General features: G+C 42.2%; 1 protein-coding gene across 8 annotated transcripts in view; it reads left to right on the forward strand.

Moving 5' to 3' along the window:
* The window catches only part of kidins220b (kinase D-interacting substrate 220b), a 42,457-nt gene that overhangs the window by 3,864 nt on the left and 18,757 nt on the right, over positions 1-19,836 (forward strand). For 5 of the 8 annotated variants that reach the window (XM_029754935.1, XM_029754953.1, XM_029754957.1 and 2 more), the window contains exons 2-19: positions 938-1,102; positions 1,396-1,494; positions 1,809-1,907; positions 4,811-4,909; positions 5,545-5,646; positions 5,803-5,901; positions 7,422-7,619; positions 7,733-7,831; positions 9,262-9,360; positions 9,598-9,696; positions 9,860-10,037; positions 10,282-10,446; positions 13,474-13,653; positions 14,012-14,177; positions 14,521-14,672; positions 15,022-15,125; positions 15,248-15,433; positions 15,556-15,696. In XM_029754935.1, the coding sequence (XP_029610795.1) occupies positions 971-1,102; positions 1,396-1,494; positions 1,809-1,907; positions 4,811-4,909; positions 5,545-5,646; positions 5,803-5,901; positions 7,422-7,619; positions 7,733-7,831; positions 9,262-9,360; positions 9,598-9,696; positions 9,860-10,037; positions 10,282-10,446; positions 13,474-13,653; positions 14,012-14,177; positions 14,521-14,672; positions 15,022-15,125; positions 15,248-15,433; positions 15,556-15,696 (2,397 nt within the window). In that variant the 5' untranslated portion in view covers positions 938-970. Of the gene's footprint in view, positions 1-213; positions 382-937; positions 1,103-1,395; positions 1,495-1,808; positions 1,908-4,810; positions 4,910-5,544; positions 5,647-5,802; positions 5,902-7,421; positions 7,620-7,732; positions 7,832-9,261; positions 9,361-9,597; positions 9,697-9,859; positions 10,038-10,281; positions 10,447-13,473; positions 13,654-14,011; positions 14,178-14,520; positions 14,673-15,021; positions 15,126-15,247; positions 15,434-15,555; positions 15,697-19,836 lie in introns of all 8 variants that reach the window. The other 3 variants (XM_029754938.1, XM_029754942.1, XM_029754949.1) reach the window with 2 other exon arrangements.

Here is a 19,836-nt window from a genome sequence, read left to right on the forward strand (position 1 = left end):
TTTGGGGTTGTAATATTTTCTATGCCATTGGTGTGTTACCCGTGAATTTCTAGTATGACCTAGGCTACTGTATATATGTTTTCTATGCCAAAAACGAATGGATAATAACATTGTAATAACACTATATAGCCTTGGACTAATAACAGCACATGCTTTGAGAAAACTAAAAACCAAAATGTAGACTACCTGCCATTTTGTGTGCCGGTAAAATAGGAAGAAGACTGTATGCATTGCCAAGCAGAGGCTATTCTCTGAGTGAGAAAATAAATTCATGGCAGACGATGATAGCAGCCAGGAGAACTTGAATAAACCAAGCAAACATCTCTTTCAACTCTTCCTGCTGTGACTGCCTGGGTGAAAATCCTGCCGCCAAAGTAGTGAGTGAGTGGTCTTGAGTCTCTGAGTGTGATATTGCTTGCATCTGTCAGGAGATAGCTAGGCCTGGGCCAGGTAGCACTGGAGTGAGTCGACCCACTGGCTGTCTGCCACGGTCAGATAACTAGGCTATGTGCTCTGTTAAATCTCCATCTCACATGGTCACCACCCGCTATAGAATTAGAATGAATAGAATGGAGCTCCCCATGGTCAGCGGTTCCAAGCACGTTCTACTAAATATATTTCTATGGTCACTGTTTCACACTGCTTTTTATATAAAAATGTAGATATAGTCTAGCCTTTTATAAATCAAAGGTAGCCTATAACAAGTGAGGGGTCAAAGCATGTATGTTGCTGTTATTGGTGCTAAGCTATATATTGTGTTTATTACATTTTTGTTAGCTTCCCATGACTAGTATCCTGTCTTTCTTCCACAGAACTAGAATGAGTAGAACGGGGGTTCCTATTGGAGTCAGTTATGCCATAATGAGTGGTTTGGCAGCCATTTTGAGTGTACGCATTGAAGTGAAGCGTTCTATTTCTATGATCTCTCACCATGCAGGTGCAGTGCAGGTGAGGAGAAGTAGCTGCAGCCATGGACACCACCACCTCCATCAAGATGACCACTCTGGCCATCCAGAACCTCTTCAGCTACGTGGAGGAGGAGAACCTGGCAGCACTCAAGGCCCACCTGGACAAGTTCAAGGAGGTGGACGGCAGAAGTGACGTGAGTATCCTCATACTATCTAATAGGCCTACAGGTCTACTAATCTAGCTATAGTTATTATATATAGGCTGTTGTTCTAAATGGCACCCTATCACCTTATAGTGTGCTACTTTTGACCAGAGTTCTATGGGTCCTACTCAAAAGTAGTGCCCTATATACAGAATAGGGTTCCATTTGGGAAACACAGTCTAATAAAGGTAGTCTAATGAAGATTGGGTCTATTACTGTATAAAGAGAGATCATTCGTTGTGTTAGGTCTTTCTAATTGCTTGCCTTTGTCCCCTCCCTAACAGAATGGGCAGACACCCCTGATGCTGGCTTCAGAGCAGGGCAGTATTGAGATAGTACAGGAGCTCATCAGGAGAGGAGCCAATGTTAACCTGGACGATGTGGTGAGTAGGAGAGCTCAATGGATAAACACATACACACGTTCATTTCAAGGCCGACATGAATGAAGGAAAAAAGGAAACCGCACACTGCTCTTGATAGTATCACTGGTATTTAATAAGCTTACGTATCGGCCTCACGGCCTTCGTCAGAGCTTTTTAAGGCCGACATGAATACATTCAGTTCAATATGACAATCATTGGGAATGTGCCAATCACTGTGAACTTTGCCTGAGGTCTCCATAGTAACGGTAGTCATGGTCGTCTCCCTGTTTCCATGGTGACCGGTATGATGTGATGTGGTATTCTCCTTTCCTCAGGACTGCTGGTCTGCTCTGATCTGTGCTGCTAAGGAGGGCCATGTAGATGTGGTGAAGGAGCTGCTAGACAGCAGTGCTTACATAGAACACAGAGACATGGTGAGACACTCAGTCAGTTCAACTGGCCACAATCAGTAATATCTGTAATGTGTTGGTGATCGTATAAACTTGATTTGTATGCTTGTTCAGTCCACTTCGGTTAGTACTTTCAATAAAAACACAGTACTACTCCCTGACGAAGGCCATGCAGCCGAAACGCGTCAAGAGTTTTTAGTCTTTGTTTCCATTGAACATGCCATAGAAATAAAGGCCTTTTAATGAATTATATGAAGAGTGCCTTAGTCCTCCTTTCTTTTTGATGACCAATTTACCCCTCTTACCAAAGAGCACCTTCTGTCTACCAAAATCTACTATTGTGTACTAGAGGTCGACCGATTATGATTTTTCAACGCCGATACTGATACGGATTATTGGAGGACCAAAAAAAGACGATACCGAATAATAGGCCGGTTTAATTTTTGTAAATGTTTTATTTAAAAAAAAATTTATTCAAGTTTTTTAAATTAATTAATATATTTGTAATAATGACTATTACAACAATACTGAATGAAGACTTTTATTTTAACTTAATATAATGCATAAATAAAATCAATTTAGTCTCAAATAAATAATGAAACATGTTCAATTTGGTTTAAATAATACAAATACACAGTGTTGGAGAAGAAAGTAAAAGTGCAATATGTGCCATGTAAAAAAGCTAACGTTTAAGTTCCTTGCTCAGAACATGAGAACATACAAAAGCTGGTGGTTCCTTTTAACATGAGTCTTCAATATTCCCAGTTAAGAAGTTTTAGGTTGTAGTTATTATAGGAATTATAGGACTATTTCTCTCTATACCATTTGTATTTCATATACCTTTGACTATTGGATGTTCTTATAGGCACTATAGTATTGCCAATCTCGGGAGTTGATAGGCTTGAAGTCATAAACAGCGCTGTGCTTCAAGCATCGCTAAGTGCTGCTGGCAAACGCAGGAAAGTGCTGTTTGAATAAATGCTTGCGAGCCTGCTGCTGCCTACCACCACTCAGTCAGACTGCTCTATCAAATATCAAATCATAGACTTAATTATAATATAGTAAACATACAGAAATGTGAGCCTTTGGTCATTAATATGGTCAAATCCGGAAACTATCATTTTGAAAACAAAACGTTTATTCTTTCAGTGAAATACGGAACCGTTCCGTATTTTATCGAATGGGTGGCAACCCTAAGTCTAAATATTACTGTTACATTGCACAACATTCAATGTTATGTCATAATTCTGTAAAATTCTGGCAAATGAATTACGGTCTTTGTTAGGAAGAAATGGTCTTCACACAGTTCGCAACGAGCCAGGCAACCCAAACTGCTGAATATACCCTGACTCTGCTTGCACAGAACGCAAGAGAAGTGACACAATTTCCCGAGTTAATATTGCCTGCTAACATGAATTTCTTTTAACTACAGTTGAAGTCGGAAGTTTACATACACTTAGGTTGGAGTCATTAAAACTCATTTTTCAACCACTCCATAAATTTCTTGTTAACAAACTATAGTTTTGGCAAGTCAGTTAGGACATCTACTTTGTGCATGATCCAAGTAATTTTTCCAACAATTGTTTACAGACAGATTATTTCACTTATAATTCACTGTATCACAATTCCAGTGGGTCAGAAGTTTACATACACCTAACTGACTGTGCCTTTAAACAGCTCGGAAAATTCCAGAAAATTATGTCATGGCTTTAGAAGCTTCTGATAGGCTAATTGACATCATTTGAGTCAGTTGGAGGTGTACCTGTGGATGAATTTCAAGGCCTATCTTCAAACTCAGTGCCTCTTTGCTTGACATGGAAAAATCCAAAGAAATCAGCCAAGACCTCAGAAAAAAAATTGTACACCTCCACAAGTCTGGTTCATCCTTGGGAGCAATTTCCAAATGCCTGAAGGTATCACGTTCATCTGTACAAACAATAGTACGCAAGTATAAACACCATGGGACCATGCAGCCGTCATACCACTCAGGAAGGAGACGCATTCAGTCTCCTAGAAAAGGAACGTACTTTTGTGCGAAAAGTGCAAATCAATCCCAGAGCAACAGCAAAGGACCTTGTGAAGATGCTGGAGGAAACGGGTACAAAAGTATCTATATATGAAGTGCACCAGTCCTATATCGACATAACCTGAAAGGCCGCTCAGCAAGGAAGAAGCCACTGCGCCAAAACCACTTGGATTAAATGTCAGGAATTGTGAAAGACTGATCTTAAATGTATTTGGCTAAGGTGTATGTACACTTCTGACTTAACAGTAAATATGCAGGTTTAAAAAAATATATTTGTGTATTGATTTTAAGAAAGGCATTGATGTTTATGGTTAGGAACATTGGTGCAACGATTGTGCTTTTTTCACGAATGCGCTTTTGTTAAATCATCACCCGTTTGGTGAAGTAGGCTGTGATTCGATGATAAATTAACAGGCAATCTAATTGACAATATGCAACGCAGGACAAGCTAGTTAAACTAGTAATATTGTCAACCATGTGTAGTTAACTAGTGATTATGTTTAGATTGATTGTTTTTTATGATAAGTTTAATGCTAGCTAGCAACTTACCTTGGCTCCTTGCTGCACTCACGTAACAGGTGGTCAGCCTGCCACGCAGTCTCCTCGTGGATTGCAATGTAATCGGCGTCCAAAAATGCTGATTACCGATTGTTATGAAAACGTAAAATCGGCCCTAATTAATCGGCCATACCGATTAATCAGTCGACCTCTGTTGTGTACCTTAGCAGCGCTTCCCTTCCTTATTTTTTCTACAAAACCACAGAACTATTCAATGTACAGGCTTTCCAATGTACAGGCTAGGTTTGTAATGTTTTTGCGTGTAAAGCCCCAAAGGTATTGTAATGTGTGCAGGAGAATGTTTTTGTACAGCAATTGAGGTTGTGTGTTTGGTGTTCTGCAGGGAGGCTGGACGGCCCTGATGTGGACTGCCTACAAGGGCCGCGTGGAGGTAACCAAGGTTCTCCTTGACAACGGAGCCAACCCCAACACTACTGGACAGGTGAGCAGTCATCATGACCCGTCTCAGACATTTTACATTTTAGTCATTTAGCAGATGATCTTCTCCAGAGCAACCTACTGTTAGTGGTCCCGTGTGGCTCAGTTGGTAGAGCATGGCACTTGCAACGCCAGGGTTGTGGGTTTGATTTGCTCGGGGGACCTGTACGAAAATGAATGCACTCACTACTGTATAAGTCGCTCTGGATAAAAGCGTCTGCAAAAAATGACTAAAATGTCAAATGCATTCATCTTAAGATAGCTAGGTGAGACAATCACAGTCGTAGTAACTACATTTTTCCTCAATAAAGAATATAAAACATACCAAATAAGGCACCAGAGGTGGTGGGGCCCAGGAGGCAGGCGTCCATCTTGTTACCCATAACTTCCAACGTATCAGACTCCATTACCCCCATGCTCCTGGAAACAACCACACCTCTGGACTGCATTCCCTCCTGTGGGCGGCCTTTAATTCATGGCTATTCCCCATGTATTATACACATATTTATGGGTGAAGAGGGAAACACTATTCCCCATGTATTATACATAGGGCACTACATCCAAAAGTAGTGCACTGTGTAGGGAGTAGGGTGCCATTTGGGACTCACACTAAGTCTCTCTCTCGCTCTCTGCCATCAGCAATACAGTGTGTACCCCATCATCTGGGCAGCAGGCAGAGGTCATGCTGAGATCGTCCAGGTCCTGCTGGAAAATGGAGCCAAGGTCAACTGCTCTGACAAGGTGAGACAACAGATTGGGCAGCATGGCTGGGCAATGCCAACCTTTGGGTTAGTGGTGGCCCACTGGGTTAGTGGTGCCCCAGTTTGGCCAGAAATAGTGACCTGTGCCAGTATTGATAATTGTGTGTGTGTGTGTCTGTGTCTTTCCCTCTCTCAGTACGGCACTACCCCTCTGATCTGGGCAGCCAGGAAGGGCCATTTTGACTGTGTGATGCACCTGCTGGAGAACGGAGCCGATGTCGACCAGGAGGGGGCGGTATGTCTGCAATCTACACCAGTGGTCACCAACCTTTTCTGAGTCAAAATGCATGCCGAGATCTACCGCTCTGATTTTTTATTAACATGACTTAAAAAAACGTAACCTATGCAACATTAACCAATTAAAAACAGTACTGTAGCAATGAGGTTTGTGCAGTAAGCTATAGGCCCAATACATTATCACTGCATATTGGCTTTACTTGAATTTACCTGCCAATGCATTGTTGTTCGGGACATTTTTTTTAAATTAGATTTTAAAATTTGAGGTAGGCTATAAGATCACACTGGTAATAGATACATTGTTGTATTACTTGTGAGGCACAGCTGAGTGAGCATACATTTAAATAATTAGCTTTTTATTTTACTGGGCTGATGGTGCCTGCATCTGATGGTCAGTCTCAGCGGAGGGAGAGAGCAGCAGACTTAGGGTCCGCCTCTCCACATCCCTCCGCTCTCCCTTTCCTCCACTCACACTGACCAAAAAGGGACACTGTCTTCCAGCTGATGGCGAAACTCAAGTCGCACCGCCTTATTTCTGCCTCATGCACAAATTCATGTTGTTACTCCTATGAACAGAGAATGTGAAATATTCTTCTATATTAAAAAAGACCCAAGCCGCTAATAATAACATCAACACAAGCCTATAGATACACTTTCCTACTCATTCATTGCTGCTGCATTGCTTGTTATAGCGCTGAGTGGAAATAGGAAGAACGTGCATTTTATGGCTTATAGAAGTGTTGAATACAAAGTGTTGACAGTGTTAAGTAAGAACTTAAACATGAACTCACTCATAAAAACAGCGTCTGTTACTGTATTCGTTGACAGTCTGTCTCTAGTCATGGTTTTAAACGTTTTGAAATCTCACAGTACCAATTTTGCCTTAGCTTTCTTTTATGCCTGCTACGTTACTGCAGACACGGTCATCTGAGCAATCTGATTGGCTAGCGGTAGCATAGTGCACTTGATTTCCTCTCCAGGCCCACCGGGAAGGCAGTTTGTACCTTAAGACACATGAAATGGCAACAGTTTGCCTACCCCGGCGCGCAGGGCAGCTGAATTGGCTGCACCTACCACCAACAGCCCGAGACTTAATAAAAAAAATAGCAACACAAGGCTTTATCGTTGGGTTTATAACAGAAATGTTTGGCAATTGACTAGAAATGCCTTGGAGATCGACAACGATCGACCACTTGATGGCCGCTGATCTACACCATAGAAATAGAATAACATTATAATGAACAGACATTCTAATACATACCGGTATTCTAGTTCTGCGGTCTACACCTCTCACTGTTTTATCATCTGTTTAAAGCTCTAGAGAAAGGCTTTGTACATCAAGCGTAGTTAATTTGGATGGATTGACTATCATCGTAATCACACGGCTCTCTCTACTCCTCTCCTCATTCTATCCCTTTCCTGTACTCTGTCTCTCTTTTCTCCCTTTGTTCCGTCCCCCCCCTCTCTCTCTTTCCACTGTTCCTCATTCCCTCCCTCTCTCCATCCCACCCCCTGTAGAACTCGATGACGGCTCTGATTGTGGCAGTGAAGGGAGGTTTCACTGAGGTGGTGAAGGAGCTTCTGAAGAGGAACCCTAACGTGAACATGACGGAAAAGGACGGCAACACAGCCCTGATGATCGCTGCCAAGGAGGGCTACACTGAGATAGTACAGGACCTGCTGGACGCTGGCACCTACGTCAACATACCAGACAGGGTGGGCAAAGGAGCACACTCGGACACATATTTTGTATTATAGGTGCTGTATTGAGATGTGGATGTAGTGTGTATGCTGTTTGGTGACCTATTGTGTGTGTGTGTGTTGTACAGAGTGGAGACACAGTGCTTATCGGGGCAGTGAGAGGAGGCCATGTGGAGATAGTGAGGGCTCTGCTGCACAAATACGCTGATATCGACATCAGAGGACAGGTAATGAGTCTGACACCTGGCTACTTCAGATAAGACACATACCGTGCATCCAGAATTGCACCCTATATCCTATATCAGAGGTTCTTCAACTTTTTCAGCCTGGAACCCAAATTAGAAATTCTGTGTTTTTTGGGGACCCAAGCTTATGAAAACATGCAACTATATTTAAATATTGGTACATTACATTGCACGTATGCGTAAAACAAATGCAATGTAGACAAAAACAAATAACAATAAAATACCAATATAAATAGCTATTCATGTTTATTTTTCCCATTAAAAACTCTCTTACATATCTGTCTCGGTTGGAACTGTTGCTGTTAAAATACAAGAAAGCGTTATCATTCTGAACTGGAATAAACTGATTGATCACATCACACAGATGTAGACCAGAAAACACACACAGTCCTAATGAGAGGTGTGTGGCTGGTTGAAGTTTTCATCAAGCATGTCTATTCTGGGCTCAGTTTTTGACAGTGCAACCCAGAGGTCGTGTTCAGCATCGAGTCTGTTCCTGTACTTGTTTTTTTAAGTACGCCAGAGTTGAGAACCTTGACTCGCATAGGTATGTGGTGAAACTCACATTGACTACTGTCAGAGATAATACTCCCTTATTTCTGCTTATCATCACCTGTTATAAAATGACAACAATGCCTTGCTAACTGACTTACTCTTCTACCGTCGAAAGCACTGTTTCCTGAAGTATTCTGCCCTGTTCTGAAAGAACTCCCTGGGCTTAACTTCGTGCTGTGGATGTTTGGTCTGGACGTGTCATTTGATTTGTTCATTTTGATAGACTCATTACGAAGCACTTCCCCGCACAAAACACATTGTGGGCGCTCTTTGTTATTTCTCAAAATGTGTGTGAAACAAAGAGAGGGAACTCATCGCTGTATTTGCGCTTCGTGACGATTGAGCTCAGTCAGAACTTGTGGCAAGCTTGAGTTCATTCAATGGGGAGTGGGAATGACAAGTCAGTGGCTGACAGCGCATCATCTAGTGCTGAACGACAACGCTGCATCGTGTGGGTCGCAGAGTGATCTTCAAGAAGTCTGCCGAAAAAAGATCCGGCAAACCACGAAGCATACGCACATCTCCCTCCCACTCGCGCTGCTGCCAAACTGACCAGAGACACAGCTGCTAAGCAGAGAGTGCACTGAACAGAGAGTGCAGTTGTACTTGGCCAAATCAATTCCAGTAATTCATCAAATAATTATAAATTTACTCTGACACGTCGCGACCCAAACCCATACTTAAAGAAAGGCTGCCCTATATAGTGGACTACTGTTGACCAGGGCCCACAGGGAATCTGGTCAACAGTAGTGCACTATTTCGGGGAGGGTATGCCATTTGGGACGGAGACATTATAGAAGAAAGTACATACAATTCACCTCAACTGCCTTACAAAAATACATTTTGACCTCTTGTAGGATAACAAGACAGCCCTGTACTGGGCCGTGGAGAAAGGCAATGCCACCATGGTGAGAGATATCCTTCAGTGCAACCCCGACACAGAGACCTGCACCAAGGTAAGAGGCAACAACCATATTTCAAGCTTATTAAAGATCAGTGATACTATCAAGAGCAGTGTGCGGTTTCCTTTTTCCTTCATCTTGTTCAACAGTTACCATGCACCTCCAAAAAAGTTTGCTCAGATGTGCGAGTGCCTTTTTAATGTTTGAACTATGTGACAACCCAGACACATACACAGCCATCTACTGTAGTCACTGTTCTCCAAACCATAATCATGTGTTTTCTTGTCTCAGGATTCAGAGAGCCCTCTGATCAAGGCCACTAAGATGAGGAATATTGACATAGTGGAGCTTCTGCTGGACAAAGGAGCCAAGGTGTCAGCTGTAGATAAGGTACAAGATATTTAACCTTTATTAAACCTAGCATTTAAACCACCTGTATAATAATCTATCGCCGTCCATATGTAACGTATAATAAACCATATACATGGCATACAGAATGTCAAAAAGACTAGTTATGTAGATGTGAAGTCTGATCCTACCTGTCTCCCGCTAGAGAGGCGACACCCCTCTCCACATCGCCATACGTGGGCGGAGCCGCAGGCTGGCGGAGCTCCTCCTCCGTAACCCGAAAGATGGCCGCCTGCTGTACCGGCCCAACAAGGCCGGAGAGACGCCCTACAACATCGACTGCAGCCACCAGAAGAGCATCCTCACCCAGATCTTTGGAGCCCGTGAGTATCCTTTCTCTCCGGAAGCTCGGTCAGTGACTTTCGGCAGTGAAAATCTAGTAGAATACCATAAAGGACATTACCTGTGTGATGGATTCGATAAGACTGGGAGTCACGTTTTAGCCTCTGTTCTCTGACAATATTACTTATATAAATATTGTAGACTTGTAACCAAATAAACGGTAAATAATGTAGATATTGTAGAGCTGTAAGTAACCTCATTCCATCTGTCTGTGTCCCCTCTAAGGCCACCTGTCCCCTACTGAGTCTGACGGAGACATGCTGGGTTATGACCTGTACAGCAGTGCCCTGGCAGACATCCTCAGTGAGCCCACCATGCAGCCACCCATCTGTGTGGGCTTGTACGCCCAGTGGGGCAGCGGCAAGTCCTTCCTGCTCAAGAAACTGGAAGGTAAGGAACTAAAACAGAATTAGAGTATTATTTATACCAGGGGTTCTCAAAGTGGGGTCTGCGGCCAGATTTCAAAATATAAATATACAGTTGAAGTCGGAAGTTTACATACACCTTAGCCAAATACATTTAAACTCAGCTTTTCACAATTCCTGACATTTAATCTTAGTAAACATTCCCTGTCTTAGGTCAGTTAGGATCACCACTTTATTATAAGAATGTGAAATGTCAGAATAATAGTAGAGAATTATTTATTTCAGATTTTATTTCTTTCATCACATTCCCAGTGGGTCAGAAGTTTAAATACACTCAATTAGTATTTGGTAGCATTGCCTTTAAATTGTTAAACTTGAGTCAAACGTTTTGGTTAGCCTTCCACAAGCTTCCCACAATAAGTTGGGTGAATTTTTCTATAGGATTGATGTCAGGGCTTTGTGATGGCCACTCCAATACCTTGACTTTGTTGTCCTTAGACATTTTGCCACAACTTTGGAAGTTTGCTTGGGGTCATTGTCCATTTGGAAGACCCATTTGCCACCAAGCTTTAACTTCCTGACTGATGTCTTGAGATGTTTCTTCAATATATCCACATAATTTTCCTCCCTCATGATGCCATCTATTTTGTGAAGTGCACCAGTCCCTCCTGCAGCAAAGCACCCCCAAAACATGATGCTTCCACTCCGTTGCTACACGGTTGGGATGGTGTTCTTAGGCTTGCAAGCCTTCCCCTTTTTCCTCTTAAACATAATGATGGTCATTATGGCCAAACAGTTCTAATTTTGTTTCATCAGACCAGAGGACATTTCTCTAAAAAGTATGATTTTTGTCCCCATGTGCAGTTGCAAACCGTAGTCTGGCTTTATGGCGGTTTTGGAGCAGTGGCTTTTTCCTTGCTGAGCGGCCTTTCAGGTTATGATGATATAGGACTCGTTTTACTGTGGATATAGATAATTGTGAAGATTCTGGAGGAACCAGGTACACAAGGTCCTTTCCTGTTGTTCTGGGATTTATTTGCACTTTTCACACCAAAGTACGTTCATCTCTAGGAGACAGAACGTGTCTCCTTCCTGAGCACCATGGGCTTCGTGGTCCCATGGTGTTTATAGTTGCGCACTATTGTTTGTACAGATGATCGTGGTACCTTCAGGCGCTTGGAAATTGCTCCCAAGGATGAACCAGACTTGTGGAGGTCTACAATTTTTTTTCTGAGGTCTTGGCTGATTTTTGATTTTCCCATGATATCAAGCAAAGAGGCACTGAGTTTGAAGGTAGGCCTTGAAATACATCCACAGGTACACCTCCAATTGACTCAAATGATGTCAATTAGCCTATCAGAAGCTTCTAAAGCCATGACATCATTTTCTGGAATTTTCCAAGCTGTTTAAAGGCACAGTCAACTTAGTGCATGTAAACTTCTGACCCACTGGAATTGTGATACAGTGATTTTATAAGTGAAATAATCTGTCTGTAAACAATTGTTGGAAAAATGACTTGGGTAATGCACAAAGTAGATGTCCTAACCGACTTGCCATAACTATAGTTTGTTAACAAGAAATTTGTTGTGTGGTTGAAAAACGAGTTTGAATGACTCCAACCTGTGTATATAAACTTCCGACATTTTTTTTTTTACATTTCATTTTTTTGATGTCATTTTGGAGTCTATTATATTGTAAACAAGAATGGAATATGTTTCTAAATACTTCTACATTAATGTTGGTGCTACCGTGATTACAGATAATCCTGAATGAATCGTGAATATTGATGAGAGAGAAAGTTACAGAGGCATAAATATCATACCTCCAAAAAATGCTCATCTCCCCTGTTATTGTGATGGTGAGAGGTTAGCATGTCTTGGGGGTATCATATTTGTGCTTTTGTAACTTTTCGTAATCATGGTAGCATCCACTTTAATGTAGAAGTGTTTAGAAACATATTGTATTCTTATTTACAGTAAAAGTGACTCCAAAATGACACAATACATTTATTTACCATTCATTTCTATTGGGCTCAAAATAATCTGAAACACAACCAAAACAAACAGCAATACCATCCAACAAGTTTGTAGAGTCACAAACTTGATGTAATCATTGCGTGCTAGGAATATTGGACCAAATACTAAACTTTTCACTACTTCAATTCACATATAAGTGAATTTGTCCCAATACTTTTGGTCCCCTAAAATGGGGGGGAGAGAACTATGTATAAAAAGTGCTGTAATTTATAAACGGTTCACATAAATAAAAAAAATGTAATTAAATCTGACAGTCTGCACTTTAACTTCATAGTCATTGTATCATTTTCATATACTTTTTGTATCATTTCCCAAAAATGTGTCACTGTCCCAATACTTTTGGAGCTCACTGTATCTCTCTCTATAAGGCAGTTTGCTTGCCATTGCTCCACTCACTTCTATAGAGGAGTCTGAGCGTTTATGATACTGCTCAAATAGGACAGAACCCGTCAAACCAAAAAAGAATGATATGTTAAAGGAGTAGTTCACTATTTTAGAACTTGATGTTAGATAGTTCCTCACCCTGAAAGTAATTTATGGGCCAAGAGAAACGGTAATCCAGGGTAAAAGGTTCTTTAAACAGCCACTACAACCGTAGCCATAGCAAGCTAACAATCAATGGAAGTGATGGGGGCATGTGAGCATTTAGAAAATATGTCTAAATCACTTGAAATCAACTGCATATTTGGTTTGATGTTACTTAAAGGTGATTTGGCCATAAAAAAAATAATTAATGCTCACAAGCCCCCATCACTTCCATTGATTGTTAGCTTGTGATGGCTAAAGTAAGCTAAAGTTTGTAGTGGCTGTTGGATTACATTTTCTCCTGGTCAATAGATTACTTTCAGGGTGAGGAACCATCTAACAATAAGTTGTAAAATAGTGAACTACTCCTTTAACAATATGTTATACATGTTAATAATAAGATAGCTGTTAATATTAAGAAATTATTTTATAAACTCATTCTCGCCTGATCTTACTCCTCATTCACACCTTCCTTTTCTTCCCCTCTCCAGATGAGATGAAGACATTTGCTGGCCAGCAGGTGGAGCCATTGTTCCAGTTTTCCTGGATGGTGTTGTTCCTGTCCCTGCTGCTGTGTGGTTCAGTAGCTCTGGTCCTGGGCTTCACCGTTGACCCCAAGCTGGCCATTGCCGTTTCCCTGAGCCTGCTGGCCCTGGTCTATGTCTTCTTCGGTGAGACCGTCACTTTGTCCTCCATTTTGTATGTAGTCCAGTAGTATTAAGTTATTTTCAAGTGCCATACTAGAGGGCAGTGTTATACCAGTAACAATAATGTAGTGACCTCTGGTAGCAACGCAGTTAGCGATATCAGGGAGATTCGAAAAAGGATTCATACTTTTTACTGGACTTAATGCTTGAATAAACAGTATATTAAAACACAGCCTATGCACTATACTGACTGGCTTTTTCAAACCCTTGTAATGACACAGGAACAGTTTTTTTTTTAAACTCTGGCTGTCTTCATTTGGCCTGTAGTGGTGGTGGCTGTTAATGATCCAGTTTGGAGATAACTGTTTCCCTCGCTCTGTAGTGGTGGTGTACTTCGGCAGTCGTCGTGAGGGGGAGAACTGGAACTGGGCATGGGTGATCAGTACCAGTCTGGCACGACACATCGGCTACCTGGAGCTGCTGCTCAAACTGATGTTCGTCAACCCCCCTGACCTGCCCGAACAGACCACCCGCGCACTGCCCGTCAGGTATAACACACACACACACACACACACACAGACCACCTGTTCTCTGCCCATCTGGTACACACACCCCTCCTCACCCACCCAAAATCACTACCAAATCCCTCTTAGCAAAGCCAGAAATCTAAACTACAATCACATGCCGTATTTATCACATCAGTCCTGGATGTAATTAACTTCTTTACATCACTTCATTATATGCCTTGATTTGTCAATTATTTGCATATTATTTATGTAGCGCTCATGGAGACTTTATGAATTCCATATAAAGCCGTTCTAAGCTGTAGTTTGTGTGTGACCAATGATTTAATATGTCCACTCCTCTCCCTCTACTGTTGTGTCCCTGCAGGTTCCTGTTCACGGACTACAACCGTCTGTCCAGTGTGGGAGGAGAGACCAGCCTGGCAGAGATGATAGCCACCCTGTCTGATGCCTGTGAGAGGGAGTTTGGCTTCATGGCCAGCCGCCTTTTCAGGGTCTTCAAGACGGAGGAATCACATGGTAAGGACCAGAGGAGGACAGACTAGTTAATTCAGTTTACTTTATTGAATCCCCTTGGGCAAATGTGTTCTACTATTGGCACCACTTTGAGTCACTATCAGTCACTACATTCGTTAACACACAGTTTTCAGTAGGAACTAAGAACAAAGGCTTGCAAACGTCCAACAGACAATAAGAACGAGTGTTCTTATTGAACAAGCTTAGTTAGTAGCCTACTTCCTGTTTCAAAATATTTGTATGCCCACTGAATACTTTATACCTACTCTTTTCTATGTTTTCATGTTAAATTGATCATAGGCAGCAAAAATAGGCATTTCTGTTCAGATAGTCATTCAAAATTGTATTATAGGGAAGAAGAAGTGGAAGAAGACATGCTGCGTTCCCTCCTTCGTCATCTTCGTCTTCATCCTGGGCTGCCTGATCACCGGCATGGCCCTCCTCGCCGTCTTCAAGGTTTCCTTTATTAGTCTAGCTTATTGGCCTTTTAGCATTATTGCAGGTTCTGAAACCAATGTGATTAAAAAGTATGAATTGCTTCACCAATGTTGAATAAGACAATTTCAAAATGCATAAAGGTGGACGTTGCCAACCAGACGGTGAATGCCGTGCTGATCGCCATGGCCAGCGTGGTGGGCCTGGCGCTGGTGCTCAACTGCCGGACCTGGTGGCAGGTGGCTGACTCGGTGCTAAACTCCCAGAGGAAGAGGCTGCACAGCGCCGCCAACAAGATGCACAAGCTCAAGAGCGAGGGCTTCATGAAGGTAGAGTGCACTGCAAACAGCTACACATGCATGTACACACAAAAACAAACATACACACATACCTGCTACCTGTCTCTACATATCTTTATATCTCGCTGTACCTCTCTCTCCTCCATCCTCAGGTGTTGAAGAATGAGGTGGAGCTGATGGCGAGGATGGCTAAGACCATCGATGGCTTCACTCAGAACCAGACGCGTCTGGCTGTCATCATAGACGGCCTGGACTCCTGTGAACAGGACAAAGTACTGCAGATGCTGGATACGGTAAGAGATACACACACACACACACACACACACACACACACACACACACACACACACACACACACACACACACACAGTCACAGGGTGATAGGGTATACCGTATAACTCTGAGCAGTAACTTTTTTGAACATCTCACCCTTGTGCAACCTTTTGAGTTATTTCCGAAAACAATCTGTCCCAAGAGAGCAAACAACACATAGTCATACATCAGTCATAAAGATTCCAGAAGCTGTCAGTAATACAATTGTCTTTAATCTGATCAATTTATTAGAGGAGCAAGGCCATCTGAACTCGCTGCTTCTTGTTTACTAATGAAATCTTTGATCTGGGGAAATAATGGGTCTTCTATGTAAGATGTCTTTGTAATGGAATAACCAACATCACTCATATGTTTAGAGTAATGTATCTAGACATTTGATAGCGGTCATAAAATGTAATATTTCAATGTCTTTGGTTCATTGGGATAGTGGAGTTATTAGCTGACTGAGCTGTATCGGAATATGAAATAGTTTTAGAATAGAATAGAAACAACTTACACTACATGGCCAAAAGTAGGGGGAGTCAAACACTTAATCGGAAACAGACATAGAACAAGACAGGAACAGCATCAGCACACGGGTAAACAAGGACGTATGACAATCAATGCAGAAGCAGGGAACAGAGCGGGGAACCAGACAGATATAGGGAAGGTAATGACAGAGGTGATTGAGTCCAGGTGAGTCCAATAATAGCTGATGCCCGTGACGGGGAAAAGGTAGGTGTGCGTAATGATGATGGCAGGAGTGCGCAATGCTGGGGAGGGAAGGGCGGGAGCAGGCGTGACAGACGGGGTTGCTAGGTGGTGAACTGAGGTCCCTTCACAGACACACACACATGCAGCGAGCACCTCACACGCACAGGGCCGGCCCGCCCATTAGGCAGGATTAGGCGGCCACCTAGACGGCAGGTTGACGAGGGCGGCATCGAACTGACCAAGATGCACCTCCGACAACACATACCGCTTCACATAATTCTGCCCAAAACAATGAAAACGTCTCTCTTCCAGTGGCATATGGGCCATTTAGGTGAGTGCTGATGCCGCACCATGTTAAGCAGTGCCCACTTTGCCAAAGTCAGGGCCGCAAAATATTTATCTTGTGCGTGCCCAGCGTGCCTCTCTAGGGTGCTGTTGGGGAGACGCAGAGCTGTGGCAGTCCACCAACGCTCAAGTCCTCTACATAAATGATGTATCCTATAGTAGAAAGAGCAGTAGCCTATGTGGTTTTTCTGTAGCCTATAGACTTGAGACCATATTTATGACAAATAGCCAGAAGGGCGTGGCCTATCAAATAAAAATGCACTTCGATTTGAATATGACTTCGCATGTTAACAAACACCATATCCTGAAAACGGGACAGGTCAAAATAAAATGGGCAATATGGAATGAAATTGGGCTACTCAGGAGTAGGGCTGTGGCGGTCATGAAATGTTGTCAGCCGGTTATTGTCAAGCAAAAGACTGCCAGTCTCACGGTAATTGACCGTTAATTAACATAAACTCCTTTATCATCTCCAGGCCTCCACGCATACACGCTGCTGATGCGCTTTGGAACATCTACATTTTAAAAAGTAAAATAAATCAATGTCATATATACCATCACAATAAATACATTATTTATTTTAGTCAGGTCTAAAGAAACATGATATGACGAGAATGTATTGCAGAAGAACTGAAGATGAGTTTGCCTACTGTAGACCCGTGTTATCTGGCTATGCTCCATGCCATAGGCTGTGGGCTAGTTCATTTAGATGACAATATATGCTTATAAGTCCTGTGCCGCTATTTTATTTTAGATGATTTTATAGTAAGAAGAATATAACTGAATAAAATAGAAAGGGTATTTTTCCCATTACAGAATGACTGTGCTTATGAAGTGGCTGTGTTGAACGTATAAGTGATCATTTGAAACAGGTCCTGTATGCAACATTTTTAGTTACGTGACAACTTGAGTTGTGAATGATACAAACCTTAGAATGCCTTAGAAATCGAAACATATATGGTATGCATGATGCGGCTATAGACTATTGATGATTTGAGAAAGTACCAAAAAAAGCGTGCCCTGTCCCTTGCCTCTGGCTGCACAGCTGTTCCCTCATCAAGTGATCATATTTTCACCCATCAGACTATACTCAATTGAATCTCGTCTTTACTAATATGTCAAATTTAGTTTTGATTTAGAATGGCCCGTTATCAAATGGGCAGGAACGGGGCAGGGGAGAAAAAGACATGTCATCTGTATGCACTCGAATAGCAAATGGAGGCCGCACGCTTTCCCGCCGGTCTGTTTTGTAAGCTACTTCGGTTTGACGGCGGAGCATGTGCTTTATATGAGCAGCTGAGAAAGAAATAGAAGAACACTTACTTCACTCCATGCATCAACCACTGTTTGAGGAGCATGCTTTCGCTGCCCCAACAGGTGATATTCTGCCCATACTCTGTTTGCCATGGGCTCTCCAACCTTGTTCCTGCAGCTACCCAGTGCTTAATTTGGGAAACCAAGTCAAGTCTGTGTGGGAACATCTACAGTAACAGGTTTTTGCAACTAAATACATTTCACTAAACTGTTGACAGCCCGTCTGCGTGCTCGAGAAAGGAGTAAAGGAGAGAGAGGAGATGGAAACGCATTGTGGTGAGACATTCTGTGTAGCTTTGAAACAACATCCACAACAACCATGTTTTACACTGTTTCAACCTGCTGTTGAACTTCTTTCTTCAAATTGATCAATCACACTGAGGTGAGTTTTAAAAGTACAATAGGCCTACTGCTTTGATGATATGTGTTTGATATGATTTGCATTGATGTCAGAGTGGCTGGAGGGACAGTAAAGTACTAGGCCATTAGGACCTGATCGTCATTAGTGAGTTGGGTACTACCAAAGCATGTCCAGAGTGCATAAAAGGAGATTACTGTGACTTAGCGACCACGTGGAAGTGTGGCGGTAATACAGTCACCTAAACAGCCCTACTCAGGAGTGCTGTCCAGGAGTGTCACTCCGTGGGCTAAATTGTCATGAATGTAAGCCTATTAGTAAAAAAATGTACAAGCTGATCATAGCGAATTAGAAAAAACTTCTGCATTTCTCGCTGTGTAAACACATTGATTCTCATTGCAAATATGCAAACAATTACTCCTGATAAACTTGGGTAGCTCGTATGCCCATCTTAAATAGCCAAAATGTTTAGTCTTAATCATTGGTCAGGAATAATGTCTAGGCTAATAAAGCCAATGCAAATGCCTGTTTTACAAACGGTACAACATGGATGGGCTGTCACAACTGCATTGCGAGCCAACACTGTGCTACGCTATTCTGGTTTTGCGGGGATAGGAGGGGGGCAGCGATTTCTATGTCTCGCCTAAGGAGACAGAGCGGCCTGGACACGGCTTACACACACTCACACACAGTCACAGGGTGGTTGGGTATACTGTATAACCTCGAACAGTAACATTGATATGTTCCCCAACTCCTCACCTTGTGTGGGGCTTTTGTCTGCAAATGGAATTATTCCGATCTGTCCCAATAATAGAAAGAACACACACACATCACTCACAAAGGTTCCAGAAGCTGTCATGATTTTTGTTATTACTCACAGTAATGCAATTTTCTGTAATCTGATCAATTTATTTGAGTATCTAAACTTGCTGCTTCTTGTTTACAAATACAATCTTAGGTCAAAGGAAATAATGGATGTTTTATGTAAGATGTCTTTGTAGTCAGAAGCAACAACCCTCATTGATTAGAGCAATTTGTCGAGACTTTGATAGCAGTCACAAAATATAATATTTCAATGTCTTGCCCATTGGGATAATGGAGTTATGAGCTGACTGCTGTGGAAAAGGTTTTAGAATAGAAACAACGAATATGCTACACACACCCTAACAGAGACACACACACACACACACACACGGCTTTGTAATGCTATCCTTGTGGGGACCAAATTGATTCCCTTCCCAAATCCTATTTTCCCTAACCCCTATTTTCCTTAACCCTAAACCTAACCTTAACTCCTAACCTTAAAACTATACCTAACCTTAGCTCCTAACCCTAAAACTATACCTAACCCTAACTCCTAACCCTAATTGTAACCCTAAAACGAACCTTA

This window comes from Salmo trutta, chromosome 1, assembly GCF_901001165.1.
Source record: "Salmo trutta chromosome 1, fSalTru1.1, whole genome shotgun sequence".
Lineage (NCBI taxonomy): Eukaryota > Metazoa > Chordata > Actinopteri > Salmoniformes > Salmonidae > Salmo > Salmo trutta.